This window comes from Formica exsecta, unplaced genomic scaffold (genome assembly GCF_003651465.1).
Source record: "Formica exsecta isolate Colony F162 unplaced genomic scaffold, ASM365146v1 scaffold322, whole genome shotgun sequence".
In the NCBI taxonomy this organism is placed as follows: Eukaryota; Metazoa; Arthropoda; class Insecta; order Hymenoptera; family Formicidae; genus Formica; species Formica exsecta.
Window position 1 is genome coordinate 190,575 of NW_021850476.1, and position 9,614 is coordinate 200,188.

General features: G+C 32.3%; 2 protein-coding genes across 2 annotated transcripts; one reads left to right on the forward strand and one right to left on the reverse strand.

The window, feature by feature from the left end:
• Positions 1 to 1,265: 1,265 nt before the first annotated feature.
• LOC115238153 (integrator complex subunit 7-like) lies at positions 1,266 to 2,986 on the reverse strand. The gene is made up of 6 exons (XM_029811741.1): positions 2,861 to 2,986; positions 2,663 to 2,774; positions 2,158 to 2,477; positions 1,843 to 2,067; positions 1,463 to 1,712; positions 1,266 to 1,381 (listed from the first exon to the last, which is right to left on the reverse strand). The coding sequence occupies exons 2-6, from the start codon at positions 2,751 to 2,753 to the stop codon at positions 1,299 to 1,301; spliced, it is 969 nt and encodes a 322-aa protein (XP_029667601.1). The 5' UTR covers positions 2,754 to 2,774; positions 2,861 to 2,986; the 3' UTR covers positions 1,266 to 1,298.
• Positions 2,987 to 3,097: 111 nt separating this feature from the next.
• On the forward strand, positions 3,098 to 5,618 carry LOC115238152 (hsp90 co-chaperone Cdc37-like). The gene is made up of 5 exons (XM_029811739.1): positions 3,098 to 3,366; positions 3,748 to 3,881; positions 3,962 to 4,403; positions 4,490 to 4,795; positions 4,881 to 5,618. Exons 1-5 carry the CDS (start codon positions 3,334 to 3,336, stop codon positions 5,064 to 5,066), a joined length of 1,101 nt encoding a protein of 366 aa, XP_029667599.1. The 5' UTR covers positions 3,098 to 3,333; the 3' UTR covers positions 5,067 to 5,618.
• The last annotated feature ends 3,996 nt before the right edge of the window (positions 5,619 to 9,614 follow it).

The window sequence follows — 9,614 nt, forward strand, 5'->3', positions numbered from 1 at the left end:
TTAGTGTAAAGAAAAAAACAAATAGTTGTTTTAAAAAATACATTGTAAATAATTACATATTTTTTCTTAAAAACAATTATTTTTTTTTTTACTAATTGATTTGTCTCATTATTCTGTACATAAAAGTGTTACGGTAAGATTATCGGAAACTAAATATTTTACGAGATATTTTATTTTTTATATCAAAATATGTCAGATTAAGATCTAAAATAACTCAAAAAGTACTTAATGAAAAAATACTTTATTATAGTGTTTTGAAAAGCTCTCGAGATAAGCTACAAGAATATGCAATAAAAAATGCGGGGTTAACCAAAGAAAACATCGATCACATTGACCTCACCTTGAAAAGGTCTCTCAAGGTCAAGTCCATATTTTTATCATGTGGCCCCCTCGAAATCATGCAACTTTTGTCTGAAACATTTTTCCCAATCTCTTTTACTTTAAAAGATATTCAGCTGCATCACTTAAAATGATACACCTATATATACATATATATAGGGTGTCCGACAAGTAAGTGACCAAACAAAAGGTGAAGGTAGATTGGGTCAAACTGAAAAAAAAATCCTGTTCCATTTTGCGATTTTCGTAATAATTATTGAGAAATTAATTAAAAAAGATAGGCCATTTTGCGCGAGTATTACCGCGAATTAGCCTATCTATATAATATTGGCCTATATACAGGGTGTTCCCAATTCAAATGTCAAAATTTTAGGAGCGTGTAGGGGACCGATAAACTAAGACAAACAGTCCTTTAGAGATTTGCTCGTTTTTGCTTCGTTTTGAAGAAAATCGTAAAAAATGAAACAAATAATTTTCACTAAAAAACTTAAAACAACACTAAAATTATTAGATTTATCAAAAAGTATTATAAAATAAAAATTGTAGAACATGGAATTAAGAAAAGAGAGTGAGTTAAAATCCTCCTGAGGTACAATTAGAGGATTGTAGATAAATACGCGACAACGCGAAATTTTTTTTCTAATCTAATTTTACCTCTGGAGGATTTAAACTCACTCTCTTTTCTTAATTCGATGTTCTACAATTTTTATTTCATAATACTTTTTGATAAATCTAATAATTTTAGTGTTGTTTTAAGTTTTTTGGTGAAAATTATTTGTTTCATTTTTTGCGATTTTCTTCAAAACGAAGCAAAAACGAGCAAATCTCTAAAGGACTGTTTGTCTTAGTTTATCGGTCCCCTACACGCTCCTAAAGTTTTGACATTTAAATTGGGGACACCCTGTATATAAGAATACATATATTGTAAATTTTTGCAACTGAATGTGATCTTTATTGATTTAACTGACCTCAATTACATCTAAAGTGCGTATAAGAAGATCTGTATGTCCTGCACCATCTTGCAAAAGTGTCGTGGTACTCTCTGTGAATTATTAGATACTAATTATATCATTTATACAAATATCAGTATACATAAATGCAAGTATATTACAAGTATCTGTACCAATTAAATTACTAAGAGCACCCTGCGGCCAGAGATGCGCTCCTCTTCTCGCTAAACTATGCAGAAGATGTAAGGCGTGACGTTTTACGGACAATCTCGGATCATCTTGCAAATAGCGTAATAATAACACAACCTGTTGTGGCACATCTATTAATGTTGCAGAGGCCAGTGTACTTAGTGCACTCAGAGTGACTCTAACAAATTCAGCTGCTGGATAACTTGCAAGGAGCTCCATACATAATTCATTTACCTTCAATATAATAATATAATAATATAATAATATATATATATCTGTATATATATTTATATTGAAATTATATTATGAAGCATATAAAATATATGAAACACATTCTAAAATGCACATAAACAGTATTATATACCATTGATGCTGTAAAAATGTCATGATGCATGTATTGTAGAATTGGTATAAGCTGCAATTTCATCGAGGCGGGTGTAGCTTGACCTCTAATCATATCGGAAATCTTACTGCACATTGATACAGCGAACAACTTAGACTGTGCTGCAAACATTTGGGCAGCATATATTGCAGCTTCTACTTCAACTGAATCATGAGAATCCAAGGATCTTCTTATACTATGGTGTACCTTGTGATAATAATTAATAATTTTATTACTTTTATAAAGCTAAATTTACATGCATTTATATTTTTTATTGAATAGTTAAATGTGTATTACTTGTTGTCTTTCAGGAATAATACCAGCTACACTGCCTAATGTACGCAAAGTAAGGGCCCTAGCAACTGGATCATTTGAATGTATAACACTGTAGATACGCCTTACAAATTCATCCACATTCAAGATTTTATCAAGATGCTTTTCGCTCTGCTGACACACCCTTAGGACCCATACTCGTAAAAAATTACTGCCAGTGCGAAATACTTCAGCCAATTTCAAAAGAGACGAATTTATCAATATTGGAAATGGATACTTTTCAAACAATCTAGGAAAACGTACTATAGCTTCGCATTGTTCTCCAGTTTTAGTAGAACGTAAACCTACAACCATATTGAAATTGATATTTATATTATAAGTCAATTATATATATACATGTGTGTATACACTATAATATTTAATTAGTTATTAATATTACTATTATTTGCCAAAAAATTAATATTGCTATTATATTTTATCTATAAACATTTATATACTAAAGACCAGAAAATTGATAATAAAAACAAACCTTTATCAAGCTCTATAAGCGCTGTATTTGCATCTTGTTCGGGTTCTCCAAGACCAGTATCATTAAACGCATTCATTCTCATTCCAATCATTTTTTCACAGTACAAATTACACTTAAAATATTGAAAAAACTATACTATAAATTATCATTCGTTGTGTCATAACCTTTATCTTGAAATGATTCTTTGAAGATTCTTACATAAAGTCTGCAAAAGTAGATTTAACAAAATACCAAGGTATATAGAAAAATTATCAAATGTGTAATTAATTAATTATTTATTCTATTTATTTGTTATCTTTATTTCAGTTCTTTGATTCAGCCCGCCATCACGGCAATCGCAATCTACTATGGTTACGAATTTTCAAAATGGATCTAGATAGTGTCTCGTGTATGTAAATCATCGATTGGTACCGACACGACATCTTTTATCCCGCTCGACAATTATAATGGGTCCAAAGTTCAGGATGGCGGAGTCGTCGTGCAACTGACAATCAAAGTTTGGCAAGTGCGATCCAAGGATTGGCGCTCTCACGAAAGCGAAAAAAATAGTAATTTGAGGTTTTCGTGCGCGATATTCGCGGTAAGAAAAAAAAAAAAAAGAAAAATTCGTGCAACTGAAGGAATACGAAGAGCAACTCTACGAACGACGACTGGTATATCCAGGCGCTACGATGGTGGATTACAGCAAATGGAAGAACATCGAAGTAAGGATGTGTCGCTCATTCTCTGGATCCAGCGCTCTGGAATATTCCAGACTAGGGATTGAATCTTGCCGGCTATGTACAACTTTTTGTGCCGGAAGTTACTTTATTACATTACTGCTGAAACGTCAATTATTATATGATTCAGAAATTCAGAGTTATATATTTACCGCAAAAATATAAAATAAAATATTCTAAATGATTTGTTATAGAGATTTTAATGTGCTATCAAATATTGCAAATTACTTAGTTTTTTGATTAATATCTAATTTTTTTATAATTATATAATTGTATGTTAAACAAAAACAATAACATTGTATATGTATTTAGATTTTACACATGGAAATGTAATTTTGTGTTGATTAATATTGTTGTTCTTGTCAGATTTCAGATGACGAAGATGATACACATCCAAACATCGACACCCCATCCTTATTCAGATGGCGTCATCAGGCACGGGTTGAGAGAATGGAAGAACGTAAGAAAGAACAGGAGGAACATATGAGAAAAAAAGCAGAGTATGAAATGACATTTGTTGTATGAATGAAATATTCTTTTTATAAAATTAAGTTAATTTATATTTTATTCATTATTTTAGAACGTTACAGAAATTAAAGGATACAAAAGAAAAGTTAGCTAAATTAGAAAGCAAACAGAAAGATTCAGCTGATTTAACTACGTTGAAAAAGGTTCTCCAAGATCTTGAAGAAGAAGAGAAAAAAATTAAAGAGAAGGAAGAGGAAATGAAAAAGAAAGAGAGATTGACACCTTGGAATGTAGATACCATTGGCCAAGATGGTTTTACAAAAACTGTGATAAATACAAAACCTCCTAGGAAGGATGATGATGCTTTATCTGATGAAGAAAAGGAGAAACGAATGAAGCAATTTGTTAAAGAAAACGAGAAAAAGTTGAAAGAATTTGGCATGCTAAGGAAATACGATGACAGTAAGAAATTCTTGCAAGACTATCCACATTTAGTTTGCGAGAATACAGCAAATTATTTAGTCATCTGGTGCATTAATTTAGAAATGGAAGAAGTAAGTGGTCCTGCAACAGATCATTTTTTTTAACATTTAATAATTACGATTAATTCTGTATTACAATATTCATCATGTATTTTCAGAAACACGATTTGATGGAGCATGTTGCTCATCAATGTATATGTATGCAATACATATTGGAGCTATCTAAGCAATTGGATGTTGACCCGCGCGCATGTGTCGGATCCTTTTTCAGTCGTATTCAAATTGCTGAAGTAGAATACAAAAATTCCTTTGACGATGAATTGAGAGCATTTAAGGATAGAATACGCAAGAGAGCAGCAGAAAAAGTGGCTGATGCGATTAGAGAGGCCGAGGAGGATGAGAGGAAGGCTCGTTTGGGTCCTGGGGGACTTGATCCAGTCGAAGTATTCGAAACTCTTCCAGAGGTAAATAAAAATTTGGCTTATAACATAAAAGCTTATATATTAGAGAGTTTCCTTTTTTTTCTTATTCCATCGCTTTCTGTTTCAGTCTTTACAAAAATGCTTTGAAGCGCAAGATATCCCTTTGTTGCAACAAACGATAGCCGCGATGTCGGAGGAAGAGGCAACATATCACATGAAGCGTTGCGTTGATAGCGGTCTATGGGTTCCCGATGCAAAAGCCAAGGAAAAGGAGGAACAAAACGCTGCGAAAGAAACGCCAGATCCGGAATAACGGCATTTCAATTGATCGCGTCTATGTACCATTATCGATACTCAGTGAAAATCAGTATCTCAGTTATACAGGAGTATTCTTTACGCATAATATGAAACACAGGTACATTAATAATAAAGTTGTCGTCTTTGCGAATTTTGACAATGTGATTATTATCTCCATAAAACTTCTTTCATAACTGCAATAACATATCGTTTCACGTTGATATGCTATTAAACTGAATTAATTTATAAGACTGAGTTATCGTTTCATAAATAGAAAACTTGGCATATGAAATATGTAAGAATTATTAATTAGGACAAATACTAGTGTTGAAGTGCTGTATACTTTTCTTCTTTGCGTATGGTTTGTTAGTATAAAAATTGCTTTCCTTATATATATACATATATATATACATTGTTAATCGTACTAATCGATGATTATTTCAATTTTGCACACCTCACACTATATTAATATTGTATATTAATCCAAAACAGTACTGTTATGTAAATAAAAATAATTATACGCTTGAATTGTCTCTATAGTATTAAAATCACATAATAATGTTTTAAATTATTGTTTTAGCTCTCTCAATCTTGGTCTCTCCAATTCTGTATATACTTTTTTAAATATTTTGCATCTATTCTGAGAAAAGGCTAATTTATAAAGAAAGGAATATGAGTGTGGAATAATCTAATTATATATCGAATAAAAAATATCGCGGTTTATGTAAAGTATGTTTCTTTTTTGCTGGATTTATATATATTGTCCCGATTTATTATATTCTGTTTAACTCTAAAAATATTTGTCGAATCAAAAAGTTGTTCATGAGAGAGTTTTATGTATTTGAGGGGCCTTTCTAACTATACATAAAGTCGCTCCCGCTCCTCCTTCAAAGGGGGCTGGGGGTAACTTTATAATATCAAATAGTATCTTCTATAAAATATTACATATCTGGATTTTATGGAAAAAAACAAGTAAATTTTATCTGAAACATTTGTTGAAAAATGCTTCTATCAAAAGTTATAAGTATTTAAACTTTAAAGCTGAGTGCATTCACACTAATGATAAAAACATAAATTAAATGGAAAACCATAATTTTTCTATTTTTTTTACTTTATTAAATGTTAACCAACTATTGTCCATTTTCATCTAAACACTTATTAATTCTTTCTACGAAGCTTGCGCTAGTGTGACCCCAAAAATGTTGTTTAGGTTAGGTTAGGTTAGGTTAGGTTAGACAAAATTTTGTAGTATTGAGAATAGTATTTAAGCTCATATGGACATTTTGTACTCGCAATCAGAATGATTTTCTAAACAATCTGTCAAAGTTTGTTATACACTCGTTCTGAATCACTCTGTATATACATTTTATTTATGTCTGAAAAAATGTATTGAAATTTCGTTTTGTTTCTAGAAATAAACATTGATATCCGCATAAGTAAATTAATATCATGTGTCGATATTCTCGAATAGATCTTGAAAGAAATGCGTTCCATCGACATGGATATTGCTCCGTCTTAATCGAACGTTCTCACTCGATATGACATCCGCGCAGACGAGACCCCTCGATTGCGTATACCTCGACGATAAAACCTCCTTTGCGTGGATTAGTTCGCTCAATCAGGAAATATACTCAGGGGCCCCCATAAAGTTTCCCAGCGCATGCAAGCCCCTACGTATATATAGCTGCTATATATCACTCTGTCCTTTTTTCCATATACCTCCCTTCTTTCGCTTATCGAACTATATAACTAGAGCACATGCTAATAGATAACATTTGATGATACTTATGTAGCAAAAATATTAGCAAAAATTTATAGTATTTACAAGCTACGAAATTTTGACTCTTTATTCATACACATGCAATATGAGTTTTTGAAACACTCTCTTGTAATTATTCTATTATATCAAAAGATTTTACTTTTTTTACGATTTAAAACAGAATTAGTGTCGAATAGTGAGACTGTAAATTATTGCTACAAAGCTAATAATCTATTCATTAATTATGCAATATCTACACGAAATCTACTTATCTTATTCTATTCAGGGTCACATAATACAATGAGAACATTTTATTCCCGATTAGTTTATGTTTGTGGCGATGTTTACGATAAGCATAAATTCGAAGAAGAAATTTTCGAGGGATCGCATTTTGCTCGGTATTGAGGCGTATCCTAGTGGTTAGTTCTCTTGAGTATGGCTAGATCCGCCAGATCTTTCTAGAGTTTCCGTAATACCTTACGGGCCAAGAACTGAGCCTTGCCAAGAACTGAGAATTCGGGACATGGCCTGGGCGGATCCCTGGTGTCGATCTTTTAATCGTAACTCGCAGCTGGAGATACTTTAGCAGATAAATTTATTTTATTGTTTTCACAATGTGATATGGCACCGAATTTTCGTGGTAAATATAAAAAAAATAGCGGAAAATTTCCAAAGTGCATTCGATATTGTACATAATAGTTTTATCGAAACTTTGATTTTTTTTAAATCAGTATATAGCGAATCTATAATATATTGTATATAATATATGGTGATTCGTATATGAATTTCAAATGTTGCGCATTAACCAAGAAAAAATTAATTGTAATATTTTACTTAATTTTATTTTTGTATAATTGTATAAATATTTATATAAATAGGTATTTATATACAGGGTGTCCGACAAGTAAGTGACCGAACGAAAGATGGAGGTAGATTGGGTCAAACTGAGTCGAAAAATCCTGAACCTATTTTTTATAATGCTTAATAAAGGAGTTATTATTGAGTAAAATCAGGCCAATCAGCGTCGACCTTTAGCCAGGCGCACGTTGCTGAGCCGCGCGCCTGGTAGTTGCGGCGGCACACACTTCACGGCGCGCGACTCACCGACGTGCGCCCGGCTAAAGGTTGGCGCTGATTGGCCAGACTTTACTCAATAATAATTCCTTTATTAAACGTTATAAAAGAAAATGGTTCAGGACTTTTCGACTCAGTTTGATCCAATCTACCTCTACCTTTCGTTTGGTCACTTACTTGTCGGACACCCTGTATAATATTTAATATTACAAGTAGCTGTCTTTTACTTTCATATACAAATATTTTTATATTAAAAATTTAAAAATTGTTTACAAGTTAAAATCCATTTTAAAGATTTCCTGGAAAATAAACATAAAATAAAATAATTATTAAAAAAAATTTTTTTTTCGTAATATGCAAATTTTGATTCAGTTTGTATTTAATATAGAATATTAATATATACATAAATTTTCTATACGATTATTGCTGAAACTAGTGAAATTATTTTAAATTATACTTAGAACGTTATTTTTTTTATTTTAATATGATTTATAGTTAGCATAACTTTATTTTAAAAGGGGAAGAGTGAAGAGGGGAGAGGGAGAAAGAGAGTGGAAGAGGGGGGAGGAGTGGGAGAGAGAGAATATATTATGATAAATAAGATATCTTACAAATTTAAGAAATTAGGCTCTCGAGTGAACTCACAAATTCAAATAATCGCGGGCTAGTAAGAGCCAGAACGCGGATGGCAGTGCGTCAGTTTCATAGAAAACTTATTTTTCTATGAAATTAAGATATCTTACAAATGCAAATAATCGCGGGCTAGTAAGAGCCAGAACGCGGATGGCAGTGCGTCAGTTTCATAGAAAACTTATTTTTCTATGAAATTAAGATATCTTACAAATGCAAATAATCGCGGGCTAGTAAGAGCCAGAACGCGGATGGCAGTGCGTCAGTTTCATAGAAAACTTATTTTTCTATGAAATTAAGATATCTTACAAATGCAAATAATCGCGGGCTAGTAAGAGCCAGAACGCGGATGGCAGTGCGTCAGTTTCATAGAAAACTTATTTTTCTATGAAATTAAGATATCTTACAAATGCAAATAATCGCGGGCTAGTAAGAGCCAGAACGCGGATGGCAGTGCGTCAGTTTCATAGAAAACTTATTTTTCTATGAAATTAAGATATCTTACAAATGCAAATAATCGCGGGCTAGTAAGAGCCAGAACGCGGATGGCAGTGCGTCAGTTTCATAGAAAACTTATTTTTCTATGAAATTAAGATATCTTACAAATGCAAATAATCGCGGGCTAGTAAGAGCCAGAACGCGGATGGCAGTGCGTCAGTTTCATAGAAAACTTATTTTTCTATGAAATTAAGATATCTTACAAATGCAAATAATCGCGGGCTAGTAAGAGCCAGAACGCGGATGGCAGTGCGTCAGTTTCATAGAAAACTTATTTTTCTATGAAATTAAGATATCTTACAAATGCAAATAATCGCGGGCTAGTAAGAGCCAGAACGCGGATGGCAGTGCGTCAGTTTCATAGAAAACTTATTTTTCTATGAAATTAAGATATCTTACAAATGCAAATAATCGCGGGCTAGTAAGAGCCAGAACGCGGATGGCAGTGCGTCAGTTTCATAGAAAACTTATTTTTCTATGAAATTAAGATATCTTACAAATGCAAATAATCGCGGGCTAGTAAGAGCCAGAACGCGGATGGCAGTGCGTCAGTTTCATAGAAAACTTATTTTTCTATGAAATTAAGATATCTTACAAATGCAA

Excerpts from the sequence above, each read along its gene's own strand:
- LOC115238152 (XM_029811739.1), top strand. The coding sequence starts at position 3,334 with ATGGTGGATTACAGCAAATGGAAGAACATCGAA. Across the intron at positions 3,367-3,747 it reads GCAAATGGAAGAACATCGAA|ATTTCAGATGACGAAGATGA; the intron begins GTAAGGATGTGT and ends TGTTCTTGTCAG. Across the intron at positions 3,882-3,961 it reads CATATGAGAAAAAAAGCAGA|AACGTTACAGAAATTAAAGG; the intron begins GTATGAAATGAC and ends TCATTATTTTAG.
- LOC115238153 (XM_029811741.1), bottom strand. The coding sequence starts at position 2,753 with ATGATTGGAATGAGAATGAATGCGTTTAATGATACTGGTCTTGGAGAA. Across the intron at positions 2,068-2,157 it reads TTATTCCTGAAAGACAACAA|GTACACCATAGTATAAGAAG; the intron begins GTAATACACATT and ends TATTATCACAAG. Across the intron at positions 1,713-1,842 it reads ACATTTTTACAGCATCAATG|GTAAATGAATTATGTATGGA; the intron begins GTATATAATACT and ends ATTATATTGAAG.